This window comes from Chaetodon auriga, chromosome 4, assembly GCF_051107435.1.
Source record: "Chaetodon auriga isolate fChaAug3 chromosome 4, fChaAug3.hap1, whole genome shotgun sequence".
NCBI classification, from domain to species: Eukaryota; Metazoa; Chordata; class Actinopteri; order Chaetodontiformes; family Chaetodontidae; genus Chaetodon; species Chaetodon auriga.
The window spans coordinates 14,787,773-14,810,553 of NC_135077.1; the positions used below are offsets into that span (position 1 = coordinate 14,787,773).

Sequence of the window (22,781 nt, forward strand, 5' to 3'; positions counted from 1 at the left end):
CAAAACTGGGGGTTAACACAATCCCTCCCTGCCTCAAATCAGGGATAATCACTCTATTACACGGTTTGGGGGAAATTTTACTTTCTGGCTTCTTAACAGGCTTGAATCCATCCGTGTAAGAGTCAACGCGTTCACAGATAGAGATATGCAATGCAAATGAGTAAAGGACTCCCCGGGGTGCTATAGCAGGCAATAAGCAGAATGCCATTAGCTAAGTCACCTCACAGGGAAGGCAATGAAGTGCATTTGAATACATGATTGTAGAATTTCATTAGATAAACAAATACAGTGCGAGAGCGAACTGGCAAAGAATAAGACACACAGGTTTTTATTGGAGGACAGCGTGAGCGAGGAGACAGGGAGAGAGGGAGAAGTGGGGATGTTTGGAGAGGTAAGGCAAAGCCTGAGGACAGCGTTCTCACTCTCCCCGGTCGTGCATGTTGCTGTTTCCTGGTGGATATTAAAAGCAAGGATTTGGCCTGAAGCAGTTAGCAGCTTGTAACTTAAGCTCATCTGATGTCTTCAGATCCCTCGAGCAGAAAGCAAAAGCACACCGTAGGGATGAGGACGCTGTGGCGTAAGAAACACCTTGCTGGATGCTATGAAGCATTAGAGCCGGCAACTAGGCAACAGAAGCCTGCGAGAAACACAGAGCAGACTTTGATATTTATACCTTTGGTTTCCATAGAGAACAATGGCTTTACCAAACATGCTCTTCTCTGCACTTAGACTAATGAGACCTCGACTCGGTCATCTGCATCATGGCAGGAAACTTTTTTAGTTACAACTGCGCTGTGAATTTGGCACATAATGTGACACAAGTCAGGCTGACATACAGAAGGGTATTAGCCCCATCTCAAACTGAAAAAGTCTTCAGAGAGTGTGGGGATAAAATGTTCTCAGGGAAAGCAGGACTGTGACTTTTTCCCCGACAGCGAACAACAGGAACAGAGACACCATTCAGTCTTTATTCATCTGAGGAGAAAGAGCATCCTCATACTGTGTGTGCTCCAACAAGAGTTAGGTTATCAGAAAAAAGAAAAAGGAAGAGGTCCCTGCGACCATGAGTAATTCAGATGTCAGAATGCAAGTTATTTATACGTTTCTATGTTCTCAAATGGTAACTTTTTCAATCCACAGCATTAAAATGTGTCTCATAATTTCTTTTCATCTTACCTTTATTTGTTTATAGTGAGGTTCAGTGAGGTTTTGCACGATTATAGATAACAGAGATAGTACTTTGAAAAGCAGTGAATCTACCTTTAAACCTTTAAAGACACGCAGCGTATCTACCCGTTTACATCTCAAACATTTTAACCTACAGAGCGTCTCAGCAGAGAAACATTACGAGAAACCGATTAACAGGTGAGAGCGCCAGCACCGTGACAGCAGCAACTGTGCTGTGTAACTACAGCAAAGGTGATACTGCGGGACTGTTGAGCAGCCATTAAGGCACCACAGACACTTTTTTTTTTTTCAAAGCACAAGATATCCATGTTCCAAATGTCTTTCTAATTAGATAAAAAACATTTGTCGCCTCCTATTGACCTGTGATGCCCTGTGTGTGTGTGCTGCACCTCCAGTGACGCCCTATTAGCTTGATGTATATTTTTGTTGTGGTCTAAACTTTCACCGCAAAAAAAAAAAAAAAAAAAGCCAACAAAGGCAATAAAATCTGTTCCAACGAGAGAGCAGGGACTGGAAAGAAAACAATTTAAAGTGGATGTAAAAAAAAAAATGGGACTATTGATTTTGAGGCCTCACTAAAGCCGGGGAGATTTCGGTGACTCTAATGTTACGTTGCTGTGTGTGTCTGCATCTGTTTGTGTTAATGCGTATATCTGTGTGTACATATTTTTCTGGGCAAATATCAGGAAGGCAAAAATCCTCCCTGGGTGAGCCAGGGCATTGATAAGGCAGCAGAACTGAAAAAAGAAACTTCTGGCTGCACATGACTCACTCCTTTACAAATGTCGTTAATAAAGAGCTGTTTTTAAAGAGAACAGCCAGTCCAGATCAATTAGTGTATTTTTGTCTTGTTCCTTCACATTAAAAAGAGATTTGGAGCTCACAATGTCAGGAAGTCAAACAGAGGCATAAGTTCAGTTACATCTCAACTACTGCTACTTTTCAGTATCCATCAAAAGATAAAGAATATGTATGTATGTATGTATATAGAGACAGGAGACGCAGAGATGAATAATGATATCATTTTATCTTCTTTTATTTCTGCAGATTTTGGTCCTGTATTCTCATTTTGAATAATCTGCTGTATTTTATCTCTGCATGCATCATTTTTAAAAATGCTCCACTCTGTTTTGAGGCACTACTAGAAAATTTGAAGTAACTCTCTAAAACATTTACAGCTTAGTTGCAGCTCAACACAGCGTTACATCAAGAAACTATCAGACATAAAGTTTGATGAATGGAGCTCTTTGATGCTGTTGTGGTGCATCTATGTGCAGTTTGTTGCCTGTATGGTTTCTTTTTGACTCTGTACTGTAAACTGCAGCGAGCAGCTGGCCGCAGTGACCTCACAGCCTCCTGTCATCAGAGTGAGGTTGCCTGGTAAGAAACGCTGTGCAGCTACATCCCATAACTCACCAATAAACAATAAACTGGCATAAAGAAGTCTGCTTATGCATTTTGTCCACGAATCCCAAAAGCAAAACCGACAATAAAAACCATCATATTGATAACTTATTCGTCTGTGTCACAGACCTTCACTGTTTTCTGACTATAGCGACTGTAGTTCACTCTGGTCCCGGTGCCTGAAGCACCACATCCACACCTGAAAATAGCCCCCAGTGGATTCACTATTTACTCCTGTTTGAGCAACGTCTCTTAAATACCACAGCGCCAAGATGTTTTAGGATGGTATTTAGCTTTTTGTGTTGAAATGAAAGTATGTATTTGTGACCCTTTCTTAAACATTCATGTCTACAGTGGGAGTTAATGGGCTTGTGGCTGGTGATGGACTGACGCATTGTTGATCTTTTTATGGCATTTGTTGACAATAGAAAAAAAAAAACAACCTCAACCCTTAATGCACCCACTGAAAGCACCACATTTGAGCATTTGTACATACTAATGGCAGAGGGTATGTCATCTCTGGTAGGCTGTACAGGAGTAATGTTTTGTTATTACAGAACACCCAAAGCCACTTATGATAAGTTGGGCAATTTGTCAAAGCAGATGTGCCAAAGATACATCATCATTCACCTGACAAAAATCCTTTCTGGAACTAACTGGTCTATACTTAATCTGTCTTTCCTATTAAATACAGCTCCTGCTTCAGGCGTAGGAAACACAGCTAATTAATAACTGAACTGATGGAGGCAGACAAAGACAAAGTGACAGTGATGGAAAGATGTCCAGCTGCAGCAGCACTCAGAGCACAAGAGGAGGAGGGAAATAAGGCTGTTGTGGAAAATGTTGTGACTGTTCCATGATTTCACTAAGCAGTTTGTGAAAAAACAAAAATATATTTTCCAGTGTGTTGATGTTCCTTTCAGACAAATTCAGAAGGGGTAATGTGACTAATGTATGGGATTCCAGGCTGAATACTGCTCTCAAAAATCCAGTATTCCAGATATTCCCGGACAAGCAAAAACTTTGAATATATGAATCTGAGTAAAGGCTAATGAACAAAAAGTCTTCTTATGCACCGAGGGAGCAGAACTTTTTATCTGCTCTTCTCACCAACAGCAGTGGGAGTTAAAAATCTTAAATTAATGCCGCAAAGGTCTTTATATTTGCTGAATAAATGAGAGGAACAGTGGAAATTTAGCAAGGTGTCGTGCAGTTGGGGGCAAAAATGTAGTCATAACCCGACTTCCTGAAAGTCATAATTCTCAGGGAGCCTCCATTGATGCCGATCGTTTATCATTCCACAAATGTTAATTAACTCCTGTGTGTCCTTGTGATAAGCTGGAGGAGGGTGTGTGTGTGTGTGTGTGTATGTGTGTGTGTGTGTGTGTGTGTGTGTGTGATGACACATACCTGAGGCAGAGCCTGGACCACTGTGTCTAGCAGAGCTCTCATCCCGGTTGCCATTTTCAACAACTTCAAGACTGGAAAGAGATGGCAGGGTGAGAAAATGATAGCATCCACACACACAGTACGCCCGTGTGTGTGTGTGTGTGTGTGTGTGTGTGTGCGCTACTTTAGACATAAGTGTTGGGGTGATAAACAACAGGCAATATCTACAGAGGGAGAGAAAGTGAAACAAAGGACAGGAAGACAAAAGACACCACAGAGATAGAAGGGAACGATCAAGACAGATAAGAGGTCGGCAGAGAACGGGGAGAAGAGAGATAACGAACGGTCGATAGATGGAACAGGTTCCCGACTCTCCATTAGAGACCCTGCACAATTCCCTGCAGTCCTGTTTCAGGAGGAACATGGCTAACGATGCGGAGGGGAAAAAAAAAAACACAGTCATATTCTGATGGGAAACAGCCGCTCAGACAGTAAAGCCTCCTGGGAGATGGCCCTCTGTCAGGATGGTTGGTGGTGGTTATATATGTGTGTGTGTGCGAGAGAGAGAGAGAGAGGAGGTGGTACATGGCTAGAGCAACTCTAAATCATTAGCCAGCGCTGTATATCTTCTATAAGAGTCTTCCCTCCAAATGCCTTGGTGACATCGTTTGTGCGAGTGTTGGTTCCTGGGCTGAACGTGAATCCCTGCAGCCGTGCAGGCGAGTGAAAGAGAAGCAAGCAAGAGAAATTGAAATTAGAATTTACTTTATTTCTTTATTGTTTGAATGAGGTTTCGTAATAACCTCTGCACTTGGACTGCGTCTAAACATTATGTCTCACATTTGTCTAAATTGTAAACAGCCTCGTTGAACAGATCTGCAGGGGTTGTTGAGACTTCGTGGAAACCCAAACATTTGTAGTTCCTGAGTGTATTTCCTCGGGCTCCGTCGTTCCAGATCACAGAGCTCCATTAGAGTCTCTATAGGTGACACTTCTCTTTTTCCAGCCATTGTGGCAACAACCTCTTAAGGTTAACTACCCACTTGCCCCTCACTTATATTCCATTGTAGCACAGCAGATTTATCTGAAATACTGCAGATACTGAACTTTGCAGTGGTTGTTGAATCTATGGGTCTTTGACTTAAACAATAGCAGATCACTTCGTATTTGTCGCCAACCATGATCGTTTTTGCTGGTTGAAATGATGCCTGTTGCTACCATTTGTAGCTTTTATCAGCTATGGCCAGCGAGCAACCTGTTGGTGATTCATTCATAAGACACAGAAGTAAAGAAGCAGCATTGTTGTTATATTGCAGGGTAAAGATTAACCTTAGCACCACGGTAGATTTATGCTTTCAGTGTTTGTATTTTCAAAAGGAACGCTTTTACAAGAGAAAATGGTTTGAAGATGAGGAATAATTGATATCATACCGCCGTCTAACACTACGTAACCTTTAAACCCACATTATCATACAGTTGGCAATGCTCTTGCCTTGCCGTAGAGGAATACATGCATGGAACTGCTTATTACATTAAAACCATTCACCCAGCATTGAATCTCTCCTTCTGTTTGGTGTGATTTCAAATTTTAACCCCGTGACAGAACCAGATGATTGAGAGCCATGTTGACATTCTTTCCCACAGCCACATAAGTTAGTTAACATTCAGGCAGAGCGCTAAAAATGTTATGAGAGGAGAGGAAAGACTATAAGTCATCAGCAGCCCTCACACTCATCATCAAATACCTCACCTGCTTGTTAATTACCATCGTCTGCTGTTTAATCAGCATATTACCCGTGGGTCCACTCAACGGTCCCTGGGCAGTATTATGGAGGGCAGAGGGCGATGGTAAGAGGGCGAGGCTTAAGTGAGATTGATGTAATTAGCCTTTATCCTCTGCAGTGTGAAGTTAAAAGGAATTGCTGCAGCCCTGATAGCTAGTCCTGTAATTTCCTCCGAATAATAAGAACAAAGGTGCTGAATCAGAGCCATATTCAACAGGAGAGAGACTGACAGATAGAAGTGGAATATCAGTTTTACTTTTATTCAACGGGAATTAAGACAACAATAGGACTGTAAATGAGGTGCGAGAGGAAAAGTTTTTTAATGCTTGAGTTTCAACGAGCCTTGCCTCCATCATTAATCCATCATGAGTTTTGCTGAAGTTTTATTTAGCCAAACCTCTTAAAATTCTTCGTGTTAGCATACATTTTCACAGCAGTAAGTCCGTGAACAGCAGCTTGGGCTTAGAAAAAAAAAAATAATGTTCTCTCTGAATACCTGTAATTGATTCTACTTTGCCATTTTTTTTCATTCAGTGTGAAGCTCAATACTTCCTGCTAATGTTTCGCATTAAATGTTTCAAGGAGAGGGAGAGATTGAGTCCACTGACTGCTGCAACGCTTTTAATGCAAATTATTTGTGCAGGAAGTGCTGAGTTTCAGCAGCTTGACACTGACTGAAAAATGGCACAATGGAAGCAACTGGAATCAGTCAGTAAAAGAGAGCAGTTAAATCAGTTAAATTATTTGTGAATTAAGTATATTTTTAACGTATCCTAATAAGTGGTGAACATAAAAGTGGTGTCGAGCATGTACTAATAGTGTAAAGATATGAAAAAAAAAGGGGGAAGGTGACTAATATCAATGAAGGAACATACCATGGTGGCATGTAAGAATTTGTCTGTTTGTGTGTGTGTGTGTGTGTGTGTTTGTGCGTGTGTGTATGTATGTACCTCGTGCTATCCTGAGAACCCTCATGATCCTGATGATGGTGGGGTTGATGGGGAGGGACGCGTTGATTTCAATCTCCTCCAGGGTGATGCCCATCACTGACAGCAGCACAATGGCCAGATCCAACTGGTTCCATCTAAACGCACACACACACACACACACGTGATGTTTTCATCACTTGTGGGGACATTACATAGACTTACATTCATTTCCTGGAGACTTACCCTAACCCTAACCCTAACCCTAACCACTATCTGCCTATTCCTAACCCTATACCTAACCTAACCTTACCTAACCCTAACCCTATCCTCAGTCTTCACCCTAAAATGTAATGATTTAACTTGTGGGGACCTGTGTTTTGTCCCCACATGTGACTGTGTAAACAGAGTTTTGTCCCCACAGTGTGAGTAATACATGGGCACGCACACACGCACACACACGCCAAAGTGGCAGTACATGGCTTAGGACTTCATGGCTACACACATCAGCATCTGTGTTATGTTAATTTTCCAATGAATATTAATCTTCTACATCAACTTTATGCTTAATTTGCATGTTTCTCCCACGAGTGGCTTGGGTAACAGACCACCATTTCCTAAAGGCCTGCTCCTGTCATGAATATTTATGATAATACTAGAAGAACAGCTTCAATACTGTGCAGACCTTGCAGCTGCAGAAACATTATTTCCTGTTTGTCTCCTGTCATTTCAGGGCTGAGCAACAAGCTGCATGTTGAAGTGCTTGGATGTGATCTTGTTCTGATCAGCATCAGATGCAGCTTTTTTTAATTAATACAGTGGTCGTATTTTTTGATGAGATAAAGCAAGTTTTTTAATCTTCATGGACTTGTTTAAAAGCTCACACTGGTCTGCACCCCACTGTGTGTGAGGGTTCATCATCACAGCCAATAATTGTGTCAATATACTCTGTAACACTTCTTTATGCCAGTTTATTTTCTGAGTATCACTCGTTATATTGTCATTTTCTCTGAATATGCACTAAATACTACTAATGACATTAATTCAGCTAAGTGAGTACTAAATTGTGATAGAAAGGGACCCACTCGATGCACTTGACCAGGCTGCAGCATCTGCAGAACTGTGCACAGCACACCACACTCTTATTACTGATCTTGTTGACTGTATATTTCAGTTATCGCAAATTCTAGGCTGAGCAGCCCACAAAAACAACTTTTTAAAGTACAACAACACAGATTTCACCTGACCCAAGGCTATACTTTGTGAGACATAGAAAGGAAAGTGAGGAAGACCTGTCAACTGTCAAATCTACCCTTGGTCAATACCTCATTTTAGCCATACCGCAGTGCAACCTCCTGGTTCGGAAGGCAGTTATACTTCCTTAAATACATGTCTGACATTTTTTTTTTTTTTTAATCCAGTGAAGTTTCTTTCATTTTTCACTCAGTTCAGTGCAAAATTGCAGCCCGGGGTATGTTCCTCCACAGTTAATATGTCTCGTCCTAGATAATATCTCAGTTTCAGAGCAGCAGAACTGGCACACAACTGGCTCACAGGCTGTAAACATACACAAAACGGGGTCGCCTAATAAAGCCAGAGTTTTCCAAAACCATACAAGAGTGTGATGGCAAGAAAACACAAAGGGATAGAGAGGCAAAGGTAGAAATTACAGTGAAAGATAGAGGGAATAACACGACTAAAACTGTTTCTGTTGACATAAAGAGAGGCAGACAAAGAGGAAGGGACAGAGAGACAGAAACAGTGAGACAGGCAAAGAGCATTAAGATAGCTCGGAAGATGTATTTTGCAAAGGAGGGGGGCAGAAATAACCAATAGCAATTTCCTCCAGCACGCCCACAATTCTAAAAATGGATCGGAAGCTGCAATAATAAAATCTACATAGTAGGGTATCTCAACCAATATTCACCATCACCATCACAGCTGCTCCGTAAGCCTGTGCACATGGCAGGGAGAGGACCCCCTTATTGGATTATCATGGGGTTGGGAGTAGATATTGAAATCTATTAAAATTCAAGCGTTTCTGCACCTGTACAGCCTGAACGTGAGCCATTTATTTAGTCTAAAACACGGGAAAACCAGCATCTATAGGAGCTCTTTTTAAAACAGTAGTACTACGTGTAACTCTGTAAGTAATGTCATCACCACTTTGTTGAGGAGCACTGTAGCGTGCAGAGAGAAAATCATATATTTCCAAATCTTGATGTAATCATTCGCTTTCGTCACGCTTCAACAATCTTTGGTGTTATCAGAGATCCCAGTGTGCTCATAAACAAATCACTTTCATTATCCATCCATCAGAAGAACCAACCCTGTCTCTTAATAATTAGGTTTATGCACGACTAATTTGAACATCCAATACCTTTTTAAAGTTACGAGGAGCATATTTTCTGTCAACATGAGGAAAGTCACAAAATGTTGATGCCAAATGCATCTGCAAAATGTTCACTGGCAATGCTTTTCATTTGTGTTCACACATCATCCAGTCTCGCAATGCAATATTTGCTGTCTTCTCACGGTTATGATTGAACACTCTCAGCAGTGATTGCCGAAACACAAGAAGTCAACACTGATTCTGGTTGCTTTCTTAACCGAAACCATGATCTTTGCATATATTGAAGTTCTTCGGTTGCCTAAATTCATGGACTAAGGATGAGAACTCCAGTGTGAGGAAATCATTTGCAATACAAATGATTAGACAAACATAATTACCAGGCGACAGGGTTGACGGAGCAGTAGTTCCACTCCGACTGTCTCGATATTCATCGTTAGAGATGCTGAAGGATTCAAGTTTGATTCTCCTTGAATATGTGATTTTGTTTTTTCTGTCAATTCTCAGAACTCATGTCCATAAAGTAGAAAACAGTTGTAACATAGTACATTTAAGATTAACGTATATACCTAACAAATGGGGGGTTAAGTGTGTGAGGATTGTGCTAACAAAGGTATTAGAAGTTCCATAAAGCTCTTCATTACAAGTACATACAGTCTCAGTACAGCTGGAAGTGTCCTCTTTGTACCTGTCCTTGAAGAAGCGTCTAAAGCCGAAGGCCACCAGCTTCAGAGAGGCTTCAATCACAAAGGTGGAGGTGAAGAAGTAGTTGCAGTACTTGAGTGTAGTCTCAAGAGACTGAGGTAGAACAGGGACAAAACAGGGGACAGAAATAAGAAAGCTGAGAGACGAAGAGAGAAGATAACGTAAGTAGAGACGAGACGTGTTGTTCGGTGAATCTGCTCTGTCAATGTGAGAAAAGCATTTTGCCAATCAATCTCTTTTAATAAAACAAAGCTTAATTGAGACAGACAACTACATTGTGTCAGACTCTGGGGAGGAAATGAGAACTTTTTTTTTTCTTAACTACACTGGTATCAATGATTGTGAGACTCAAAATGCACATCAAACCTGATTATCATTGCAGCCCAATTGAGAAAGGACAAAAACTATGTGGTAATCTAACAAACACAACCAGAATGAAGAGTTTACACATGGTCTGCTGATGTTCTACAGTCCCTGAAGCTGAATATGAAGCCGCAGCCAATCCAAAATGCCTTTACATTTTCTTTTTAAACAAGGGAGATATGTGTTAATTACTGAGCTTTAAGGGTGCTAGCAAGTAGAATATTTTACCTCGGACAGAGCTAAGCTAACTGTTTTCTCTCTTCATGCTAAGCTAAGCTAACTGGCTGCTGGCTATAGCTTTGTCGTTAGCTAACAGACGTGAGAGTGGCACCGACATTCTGATCGAACATTGACAAGAATAAGTTGTAATAATGTTGAACTGGTTCTTTAATTACCTGAACATACTTTAGCTTAACAAAGTAGACAGTGTGACTGTGACTAATTTACACATTTACACACAGTATATTGTGGTCTACATTTGTAATAATCATGTGGGGAAAACACTGAAATCATGAGAAGAAGATATGTGATGTTTCTTTTAAGATATTGAATCTAACCAGACTGTTTTCTCGTTGGATTACTGAAGGTGTAGAATTCTTTCAAAGCAGACAAAATGAATCTTATTGGTTGGCTTTTGCAAAATCCTCTATGTGTGAAGTCAAACAGTGATAGTTTCTTAGAGCCCTGAGACACATTAGAGCAAATCTGATGTTTAAACAAAAGCAGTGTTTTAGCTAGTTATCTTACTGTTCTGTTTTCACTGGGCTTCAGTCCAGTGTTACATCGCTAATAAAACCTGCAGCCTGACGTGTGGGTGGCAGCTTTGAACATCACTGGCAGCTCAAATAGTTGCTAAAGTGTCAGTATTGATAAAAGCTGGCTTAAACAGGTAAAGATAGCTGAAAATAATGAGCTGTGTAAGTTGTCTGCATGCAGCTTGCCACTGCTAATATGTTCCACCTCCAGCTCAGGCATAATGTTGTTAAAGATCAATGAAGTTCAGTTCGACACTGAGACCCAGCGGAAAGTTTGAGGAGAAACAATGAGCACCTACTAGAATTAATAATTATGTATGAAATAAGTTTTAATTTTATTTCAATGTTCTGGAGGTAGTAGGGGACGTCACCTACATTTAATAACTGTTTGATTTACCATTTTGTATCTGGTGGCACCGCTGCTAAGACGTGGGCTCATGCAGAACGGAAGACAAATTTTCCAGTGAGGACAGTAAAGCATCAGAATCAGGATGTAGCTGTGTGTTTCACTGCTGTCAAACTACAAGCCTGCTTTTTTTTTTTTTTTTGCTTTTTTTCATCTCAAACTTCATTTTCTGAGAAAGATTTTTACATAACTAATACCCCAATCTGCCAGACGGTTTGTATTCCAGCACGTGGATAAATGTTTTGGTTGTTGGCTGTTTTTGCTGCTGATTCAGAGCAGCAGGTTGGCAGACTGCCTCTGGGAGTGCCCACTTAAGAAAAAAAAAAAAAAAAACTCTGCCCAGATGGTGCATCACCACCTACTCAGAAGCCCTTGAACAAGTCTGCTGTATCTGTCTCACTCTAACACCCACGCCCCGACCATCCCTCCATCCCCATCGAGAAGCGTGGTCACCTGTGGCTGGCTGTAGTGCTCCAGAGACATGGTGATGACGTTGATACAGATGATGAAGGTGATGACCAGGTCCAGGTAGTGGCTGGTGCACAGAGTGTGGATTGCCAGCCGGGCTGGACCGTATGACGCATAGTAGGGCAGCTTCTGGGCCTCTGGAGAGAGAGAAAGTAAAGAAGAACGAGACAGAGGAAGAGAAAAAGGAAAAACAAGGGAGAAAGGATGGTGAGAAAAAATGTTGTTGAAAGCATAGACAGATGGAAATAGAGGGGTAGAGGGAGATAAATGGGGAAGTGAAAGCAAAGAATCAGAGGAAACAAAAAAAGACAGGAATAACAGAGGAAAAATGAACAAAGCAAGGGGAGGAAATGTAGAACAAAAGAAAATTAGATATGGAAAAGAGAAACCGATATTTGGATTAAATAACGAGAGGAGTGAGGAAGAAGTGCAAAAAGAGCGATTCATTTAGGCCGAAAGAGATGAAAAAGGACGGACAGAGCGGATGAAGAAACAGCAGAGCAGCAGATAAAACTGTGAGACAATACGAGGAGAAAGTTTGATAAACGGAGCGTGAGGTTAAGTTGTTTTAAATGAATTGAAATTATGACTCAGTCAGGGTCAAATCTTTGAGGATGTGTAATATAAAACATCAAATTAAAAGTCCTGGACATTTGCCATTTGGATTGCAGCGTCTTTCCAAAGTCGAGTCAAGGATGACTTCTTGTTTTACTGCTGGATCACCTTTTACTCTGAAGTCCTAAACTAATATTTCTGAGAGCAGAAATTGTTTTTAATATATTTGGATATTGTATATTTAATCTATTCCTGTTTTCCTCTTCTTCACTCTTCCGCTCTTGATTTATCGATTTCCTCCGTTCTCATGAGGCTATTCCTCTTTTCCACGAGGGTCACATTTCTCCATCGACCATTCTTCCCTCCACTCATTATTAGCTCTCCTCTTCAACACCTGAGTGCCTATGTGCCCATCTCCCTCCCTCCCATCTATCCTTATTTTCCTTGACTCCTTCCATCTATCCTCCTTTTCACCTCCTCTTTGCTTCCTCCTCTCTTTTCTTTTTCTTTTCTCCCCTGGGTCTTACTTCTCCTCTTCTTCTCCATGCGACGCTGGCGTTTCTCCTCTCGCCTCCTGGCCTCCTCCACCTCCTGGTGCTGGCGGCACTTGTGGAAGTTCTCCACCACTACGCCCACGAACATGTTGAGGACGAAGAAGCTGACGATCAGGAGGAAGGAGATGAAGTAGAGCAGCATCCATGGGTTGTTGTTGGTCACCGGCTGGAGGAGAGGAAGAGTTGGGAGAACAAGGTCAAGAGGAATGAGAGGAGAACAGAGAAAAGGAGATGAGACAAGGGCCTACTGGGAAAATGGTTGAGTAGCTGAAGGGGAGATAAAAGGGAGGCCTGGCAGAAGTCTTTCTGGGAAAGAAAATGGTGAAAGAGTGATGAAGCAGAGAGAAAAAAATAAGCAGGGTAACTAAGAGAAGCAGAAAAGGGAAGAAAGGATAATGGAGAAGAGGAAAAACTGATGAAAAAATCTGAAAGTGAAGAGAAAACAGACGAGTGGATGTACAAGATGTGTATGGCAGCGTGGGTCAGAAATATAGAAGAAGCCTGGAGGAAACTCAAGGTAGCAACAGCCACCACCAGAAACCTCCAAGCCAACAAACAGCGCGTTCATCTTATTTAATGGCACTCAGTGGAGCGTGAATGTGAAGAAGCAGAAGTTTGTTTTATATCTTCAACTTATAAAAGTGAAATATTAGTAGACCACAAAAACAATATGACGTGGTCGTGTGAGCTGGGATATTCAATATGTTTTTTTTGTTTTTTGTTTGGCATTTTATGTCTTTATTAGATAAACAGGCCTGAAAATATAACAGGAAATGAATGAAGAGAGAGAAGCAGTTGCAGTTCATACACATTGACCTACTTCCATATCAATATTAAGGCGGCCTTTAGATGCTGAACCATTTAAATCTGAGTTAGTACAAAAAAAAACCCTTAACACAACACAATGCAATGAAAACAGTGATTAACTGAGAGAGACTAACACTGCAGCGTTGTATCATTTCTTTTGTTGTAAAAATGTGAAAGCAGAGTCTCCACAAGATTTATATGTTTTGATATTGACACTAATAACTACAAAATAATGGCCCAGCCTCGCTAGAACTCAACACTGAGCATGTGTTCGATGGTCCAGGGTTTAAACCCAGAGTGGAGTTTTTGTATCCCTCCCACGTCTGCTTTGAGTTCAGGATACACCTTTAAAGCAAAGCTTTCAGTACGTCTTTTTCAGAAATGCTTTTCAGTATTATTAAAGATACAGAAATCCTAAGGCTGATGAGGAAATATAATTATATCTGACAGATGAAGTTCGAATATCAGGTAATTCTCTGCAAAATTCAGTATTATTTTATCATTGTTAAATGGTTAAATGTAATAACCAGTGAGTGACAGGAGCTCATCCATTTCTGTCCAGTTTTGAGACATATGAAATATTAATATAAGCCTCTCACAGTCTTCCAATTAACCAAGCCACACTACAGCCAGAACAGTCCAAAAATCCTGGAGCTGCCGCTGGTGAAAAGGATGACAGGGGATCAGAGGAAAAGGCAGGAAAGAGAGACGGTGTGAAGAGAAGATTGGGATGATTGGGGATAGAGGTAGTTATTACAGGGAGTCATCACAAAACAAAAATCAAGTTCGGGTGCAGTAAAACCGGAGATGAGAGTCAGATTTTCAATTTGGAGGAGCGTTTAGTGTTGAAAGCGCAGGGTGGAGTGCAAATGGGATTAGTCATTCAGAGCCATGTCGGACTGCAGGGAGGTATCTCCCCGAGGCGGAGACTGATTCACCCAGAATGAGGCCCTTTCTTTAGTACATTCCCTAATAGATTTTCAAATAAAATCAATTCTAAAGGGCGTCTGTTCACTTTCTAGACACTTCAGAAGATTAGTTTGCATCATGTCATTGGACTTTGATGCCATGTGTGGGAATGTGCGCATGATTTGTGAGGTTTAAGGGAAGTTTACTGAAATTTAAAACTTCTCTGAAGCACTCCATTATGCACTGTTTTACAATCACTAAAACCATTCTCAGTTGTTGTTGTTGTTTCAGTGCACTGAGGCCTCTTTGTTCTTGAGCCTACACCAAGTTTGGACGAGTCTATCTGAGATGCATGGATCCAACCCTGGCAACCAGGCGCTCCCCTCGCCCACCCAAGGAGAGTGACTGCAGTTTTTCTAATATGGGCAGCGTAGCTCTGTTTTAAGCTTCACGTTTGATGGTATGATGGAACATGATATCATCAGACAGGTTGCTGCAGAATCCACAATTCTATGAATAGTGCTCTGAAATGATATAAGGGGATCTGAGTTGATCCTTCATCAAAACCTAATTTTCCTTTTCAGGGTGTTGGGGCCCATTATTATGTCATATTTTAATGATATTGCTCAAATATGAGATAACAGTGGACATTTTCAGCCAGTCTTTTCTGGATGGACTGTGTTGTACACAATAGCTGCATCAAGGATGAAAAAAAAAAAGAGTTCAAACCCAGCCTTATTTGTCATCTCTGCACAGCTGACATACAGCAGGAAGTGGGTGTGAATGTCGGATTGTCAATTTCTGAAGGTCACAGACAATGTCGGACACAACCCCTCTACAATCTGACATTGGAAAGGAGTTTACTGTATGGAGCTATTCAACTATATAGTGGCATCTTAAAGGGATGATATCCAGCAAACCTCCACCAGCTGTAATCTTAGACCACCAACTGTAAAAATATGGTGTGCAGAGTGGAGTTAGTTGAGGTGGCTAGTTGAGAGTCAGCCTGGAGTAGCATGCTGACACATACTGTGTGTTCTACAGTGTAATTACACAAGTTTGTACCAGTGCTGTGTATGCCTGCAGTATGTCTTTGTTATTACCTGCTGGTCTATTCCCACTGCATCCAGTCCATGGTACATGATGTTGACCCAGCCGTCTTTTGAGGCCAACACAAACAGGGACATTAGAGCCTGCAGGAGACAAACACACAAACATTCAAAAATCCACAAAACTTTATTTACATCTGGATGATGCTGCTGATGATATCAGTGTGATAAAGTGCTTCCAATACAACGACAAAATAACAACATAACAGTTCATAAATACACAATTTACTTCATACTCAAAACTGCTTAAATTGTGTATCTGAGCGTTTAGTGACAGCATGGGAACTGGCCTGCGGGCCATGTGCGGCCTGCCAGACTGTTTGATCAGGCCCACGGGACAATTTGTAAATACAAAAAAATCCTCTGGACAGCCATTATTTTTTTCTGTGATAACAAAAAGTAGACTAGCTTCCAGGTGGTCCCTGAACGTAACCCGCTTGTAGTCATTATGTGTCATTGATGACAAACCATGAAGAAACGCACCCTGAAGACATGCAGTCTGGCGAAGATTTGGAAAAGAAAGACGTGGAATCTCGTGCTCTCAGAGAGAAATGGACAAATGATTATTTTTTGTTGGAAGCCAAAGGTAAGCCACTGTTCCCGAGCTAGACTTTATGGATGAGGTCAAGTGGACAAATGGTGGAGTTTTGATGCCCAACAAGCAGATTTCAAACCACTTTCTGACAGAGACCATTATCTGGAATAATTCACAGAGATGAAGGAAAACCTGACTTGGAAACTCAATGATAGCAAGTGTCTGTGTGACTTTGGCCTACATGGTGGACATTACCAATAACCTCTCAGAGCAGAACCTCAAGCTCCAGCCAGCTTCTCAGCTCTGTGCTTCCACATGTGAAATCATCTGAAGTGAAATTAAACTGCGACGGGTACAACTGCATTTTCCTGCTCTGCACGAACAAAAGCCTGCTGTGACATCAGAATATTTGTTGTGAAAACTCTTTCAGGACATGAAAAGTAAAGAAACGGAAACGAACATATTTTCTTTTTAAAGTGGAACCAGCTGATGTGCCTGACAACCACCAACATGAAACCGTTGAGAGGCAAATCGAGGACGAGCTCATCATCACTACAATCAGATGCCTCGTCAAAGAGAAGCAGTTCCAGCTGCGGCATGAGAGGTTAGTGTGATATGTGTTCAATAATTGGCCCTCGAAGGATGTTAGAAAAATGGAAATGACCTTTGAAGGGAAAAAGGTTCCCAAGCCTTGATCTACACTATCACTCTCTTACTTTATCTGTTCGCTTGTCAATTATTATGTCATTATGTCATTACTTTAATGCTAAGTGCTCATTGGTGTTGTGTTTGGTCAAACCAGCAAGGCAGTTCTTTGTTTATTTGTTCCAAACAAGCAGCCGAACTTCAAAGCGTTCCTGTGTGCTGGAGGACTATTTTACTTTTATGTTGAACTCCTATTAGTGATTTCAGTTAGTAAGAAGGGACATAAATCTATACGGAAAAACACACTTACTAATATCAGCTGTGGCAAAGTTTTTATTTGTTGGCGTGTTAGCAAGCCATTCTCACGTCATCACACACAGACGTTTGGTTGAGACCCCCTTTGGCGTCACTTTTTCCTTTTAGTGTCATTTTTCAACATGCAGGATAGTCCAACAGACCTCTACAGACAGCCCGTTCTCATGCCCAACATGTCACATGCCGTGGCATAAAGAGCAAGAAAAGTCCACCTCCAGAGGAAGTCGACATGGTTGGATGGATCAACATAAGGGCTTTCACCCAGGAGACCGGGGTTTGTGTCCTGTGTGAAACCAAAAGTAAAAGCTGATTTTTTTTTTTGTAAGTAACAGCGTCTGTAGCTCAATGGACGTATTGTTTGTCTGTAACCTTTTCCTTAACCCAAGCAAGCAGGTGCCTAAACTTAACCAAAGCGCGACCATTTCACAACGTTAACCACGTGTTTATGACTGTTTTCAGCAAGCTTTGTTTTAGAAGTCCAATAGGACATGGCTAACAGGACGTTGCATATCTATTAGCTAACTTGACCACAGAGGCCTGTACGTTGAAAATGATGCTAAAGAGGTACCCAGTGCCTTTAACAGTGACACCGAGGGGTCCTGACCCAGCGTCCACATGTGACAAGTCGGAAGTAAGAATGCGTTGCTGCTACAGTATGACTTAACTCAACCTTTTCCAAAAGAAGGAAAAGCACATTTTAAATAACTTTCTTCATAAATATTTGAAAATATAGCTTTTCTCACCACTTAGAAAAATTCCTTTTGTAATAGCCTGCGTGTTGTTTACTATCCATCATGCCTCTTTTTTCTACATGTCATAGGAGAAATTATACAGTGGGCCACTCATTATTATACTCATTATTATTTTTAATAGTATGTGCACCATTGTTTGTGTTTACATTCAGGATGAATAAGTTCAAAACAATGTGTTTTCCCTGTCTTGTACCTGTCCAAGGTTGTCAAAGTTGTATTTGTGGTGAACCCATCGATAGTTGGCAGCCAGACAGTCGGACCTGTTAGTGATGTTCTTCACGTCAAAGCCCACACAGTAGTAGAACTTTCCTTTAAAGAGCTGGGAAGGAAAGCACACACAGAGAGAGCCATGAGAGACAGAGGCACAACAAAGACACAACCTGATGAAGCCCTGACAACACTTGTGGGGAGCCACTTCTTTCACGCAGCTTTTGAAGCAATTTCATAATTAGCATCTGTAACCAGCGTGCGGATGAAGACCCCAGCAGCACTTGATATCAACAGTGTGTTTTTTCTTCAGAGGGAAGATGTTTTTAATTCTCAATCATATTGAACACATCAAAGAGGGGAGTGAGTAAAATAATGCATAGGTACGGGTGCAGGCAGGATAATAACACAAAGTGATTTGAGGAAGAACAGGATGGAACTGACAGCTTGATGCACAAGAAAATAAGGGGCTGCGCGGACTAAATAAAAATGGGAAAAGCAAGTAAGTTGTAAGTTTTCAAGACTCATGAACTCATCTGTAAATAGGGTAAAAAGTATAAGTAACTAATGATATAGCCCGTGGTACAGATATTGTTAATACCGGCGGACTGAGGATTGTAGTTTTATGAGCCATATCTGACAGTACAGCGGAGGAGACTGAGGGGAGATTTTAACGAGATTATTATAATTTTTTTTCTTGTTTTGTTCTTCATGATTTCTAAATTGATTTAGGGTTACCTCTATCTGTGCTCCTGAGTCTGTTACTTAATAAAAAAAAATTCATTCCACAACATACAGATGTACAGTACAATTTTACCTAAAAGGAAAGGATTGATAAGGTTGTGGATGATTGTGCAATGTGCCAGGATATGTGGAGAGCAAACCTTAGTCTTCTCAACTCAGTCTGTTCTTTGCTTTTGGGAGGAAAATAACAAACCACTGTTTGATTTTGCAAGCTGATGTGATAGCAGGCGGTGATTTGAGGGAGGATGACGGGGGATGCCATCCCCTTCCACCCCCCGCTCTCCATCCTCTCATAGCAGAGAGAGTGCCAGGACAGAGGGTTGGCTGAATATGTTAGTCTAGTCTCTCTGACTCACTGATGACTTTATCTAACTGGGGTTTGGAGTTCGAAGTTAAAATGGCATTGATGAATCCATGGTGCTGTCCGTGGTGCTGAAGTAGCAGACAGACTTCTAATTGCACCTTTTTTCCTCTAAATCATGCCCATCTGTCACCTTCATCATGGATATGTGCTATTTTCTAAACTCTATGCTATATTGTGGTCTATATACTTAGTAGTATTATAGTAGTCTTAGTAGTAGAGTAGTGACTGTCAAATCAGTGACTGTGTGCTACCAGTATACCTGCTCCTGTTGGATTCTTCTCTAATTAGCCCTCTTAGTCGTGCTGTGAGAACATGATTTCTTTGCGGGTGCACGCAGGGCCACACAGGCTCATCTCATTGTCTTCACTGTTCAAGCTTAATCTTCCATCGCTTGGTTTTATTTTTTGTTCTAGTTGGAAAATTAAGAGTAAAACTATGCCTCAGGAAGCATTTTTTTCACCCACTTAATTCTCATGTGAGTAAAAGCTTAGCAGGGCCAAGGTGAGGGAAGGGTTGCAATGTTATATCATTTTATAGTTGCAATAGTTTGACCAGCTCAGGTCCAACTAAAACTCTTGCAGTGAGCCCTCATAAATTCTTCATGGCCTGTGAGATTCCCTGATTAATAAAAGAGGGAGACAAAGGTGGAGAGCATATGAATTCATATTTAATGATGTTTACCTGAACACCAAGAATGCCAAAGATGATGAAGAAGGCACAGCAGATGAGGACGATGTTGCCGATGGGCTTGAGGGACGTGATGAGGGTCTCGACTACCAGCTTCAGTCCTGGAGCCCTGCTGATCACCCTGGAGGACGGAGGGGGAGAGAGGGAAAGAGAAAGACGAGTAAATGGCACTTTCAAAGAATTCACAGTTGAAGAAGCTAAAAAATGTAAACTTACAGAACGCTTTTATAAAAAGAAATGTGAGTCATCAACCTGAAAAGCTGCAATGAAAAGGGCAACTGTGTGCTTCACTTTGATGCAGGAGACACAGTTTAAGCAACACTTCCCTGTAATAAGTTCAGTTTTATATGGTGTTTTAAGTACTAACACTGCAGTATCAACACAGTTTAAACAGAGATTAAATAGAGAATAGATTAAATAGTGTGTAATTTGAACTCTTTGAACATTAGTTCACCTGCTGCTTCCATCCCAGCTATTTTCTTACTGTCAGATAATATTAGACACTAAATGGTTAAAGATCCCCTCCACACATGTATTAAGACATACATAAAACTGTCCAGTGTATCTGACGTGGTTTTTGGAGAGTACAAGTATAACACAAATACCTTTAAAGTCGCACCCTCTCTTTCTCCATCATGAAAATGTTCATTTCACAAGTTTTTCTCACTTTTATTTCACTGTAAAGTCCATTCTCACTGTATGCGCACTGGAGGCTTCAGGTTGACACATCACAGTTGGTCTTGCTGAATATTGGACCAGGATTGGCTTCCAAACTATTTGTAATGTCTCGAATCATGCTAGTATACCCGCCTAAATTAGCACTAAGAAAATTTACAGTCAGCAATGTCAAATTCTGCACATACATCTTTCTGCACAGTCCAGCTCAAATATTCAACTGTCAGAAAAGATAATTAAAGAGACATTTGATTTGAGCAAGACTTTAAAAATGTACAATCCAAAAAGTTTGGAGAACGCTGTCTAAACCACATATAATCAATACAGTAACATGGATAGAAAACCAATGGCCAAAATATGTACTGTTTGCCACTGTTTCCGGTCTTTATGCTAAGCTAAGCTAACCATCAAAAGAGAAGGAGAGCATTTGCTTTAAGAAACAATCCAAACAAATGATGCCCTCCTAACCTGAGGGGGCGTAGCGTCCTGAGCAACCTGAGAACACGGAGGACCCCCAGGATCTTAGCTCCACCCGCCATTGACACCACGATGTCAATGAGAGACACAAATACGAGGAAACCGTCCAGAATGTTCCAGCTGCTCCTTAGATAGGCTTTCTCCCCCAGGTACAGACCCATGGACACCACCTGGAGAGATGAAGGGAGAGAGACGAAAAATCCCACACGGGTAATGAAACAGTGGCCAGAAGGCAGGCATGCAAGCTCGCATACAGACACACACACACACATGGAAATGCACACGCACCCACTTTGATATTCAGATTTCTTATTTAGCTTCTCAAACAGGTATTTCATTTCATGTATGCTCCTTTCTAGAGGAGAGGAGACGAGTGGAGAGAAGAGACAAGACCAGGAGGAGAGAAGAGAGGTGAGGAGGCATGAAAGTAAAATTTATTGGAGGATGAGAGGTGTCTGATTGAAAGAAGGAGGTGTTAAATCCAAAAGAGTTACATTTCTAAGCAGGTGGAAGGAGGAGAGGAGAAGAAGAAAGACAAGCAACAGCTCCTAAACCCCAATGAGGCAGCGACTGTTCAAAAAGAAGAGGAGAGGGGAGGAAAAAGACGATTAAAAAGGAAGCATGTCTACTGTAATTTCAGGCGGCAGTGGAAATCTTCTACACTGGAGACATTCAAATGAAGCTCTGCTCACAGCAAAATCAAAGTGCTGTGGATTTGTCTGTGCAGGTACGCAGCCTTTATTTTGACACAGAGTTTTGTTAACTATACTGTAACTGAGGGAGACGTCGATGATTAAAAGACGAACAATTCAAGAAAAAGCTTTACTCTGTTTAAATTTCAGTTAAGACATACAGTGTTTTGGACTGCTGACACTGCACTGTGCCCAAAATCCTCTTAAAGCAGACACAGTGTGGACTCTCAAGCAGCCAGGCCACACGCGACAAAGCACTGTGAAGGTGTGTGTTGTTGTGATTAGAGTTGCAAACATTACAGCTGCACATATTTCTGTTTTAGATTTATAGTCTGTCACCCTCTGGTTACAGCTGGATGGGAGGTCTCGCTCACTAGGTGAGGCTTAATGGTGAGGGAGGAGGAGGAGGATAGTCAGGAAAGAAAAGGAGGGTACAGGTGAGGTGAGGTGAGGTGAGGGAGATCAATAATTTTGTGGAAACAGCGAGACAGCTATCGGAAGGAGGAATGAGAGGTGGAAGAAGAGGCTCACGGGCAAAAATAGAAAATTTCGAAAATCACAAAGTTGGTGAGGTTGGAGGGAAAAGTCGCACAGCAGATGTTTCGACATCGTTTGACGCCTGCCATGTGCTTTCATGGCAATAACAACTTGGTGTGGCTGTCATGTCGAAACAGCGCTTTCAAAAGTGCACCGGGTTCGTCTGCCTTGTTTGGCAGAAAATGCCACCAGAGAGATACGTGGAACGATGAAACATTGTGGAAAAGGCGGAATAAGTGATGGTGTTTGTGCGCCTGTTTGGGAACGCCACACATACACAACAACGACGGCACGCTGCTTCAAAATAAGACACTGAAAATGCAACAAATACTCTCCTCCTGTGGGCTTGAAAAGAGGCTCTCAAACTGTGCAGCACGCTCCCTCATGAGCTGCAGTCGGCTTGGATTCACACCAGTTATGATAGATTCCAATGGTGACCCAGAGTTGTTATCGGAAACTTGGCAAACTGTTTGAAAACG

General features: G+C 41.4%; 1 protein-coding gene across 1 annotated transcript in view; it reads right to left on the reverse strand.

Annotated features, from left to right (window-relative positions):
• cacna1ib (calcium voltage-gated channel subunit alpha1 Ib) overlaps positions 1-22,781 on the reverse strand; it is a 205,021-nt gene that overhangs the window by 25,232 nt on the left and 157,008 nt on the right. Inside the window, exons 22-30 of the mRNA XM_076727506.1 lie at positions 21,065-21,243; positions 19,916-20,042; positions 18,113-18,238; positions 15,667-15,756; positions 12,821-13,013; positions 11,724-11,875; positions 9,730-9,839; positions 6,716-6,849; positions 4,003-4,073 (exon numbers count right to left, since the gene is read on the reverse strand). Coding sequence (XP_076583621.1) covers positions 4,003-4,073; positions 6,716-6,849; positions 9,730-9,839; positions 11,724-11,875; positions 12,821-13,013; positions 15,667-15,756; positions 18,113-18,238; positions 19,916-20,042; positions 21,065-21,243 — 1,182 coding nt within the window. The remainder of the gene's footprint in view (positions 1-4,002; positions 4,074-6,715; positions 6,850-9,729; positions 9,840-11,723; positions 11,876-12,820; positions 13,014-15,666; positions 15,757-18,112; positions 18,239-19,915; positions 20,043-21,064; positions 21,244-22,781) is intronic.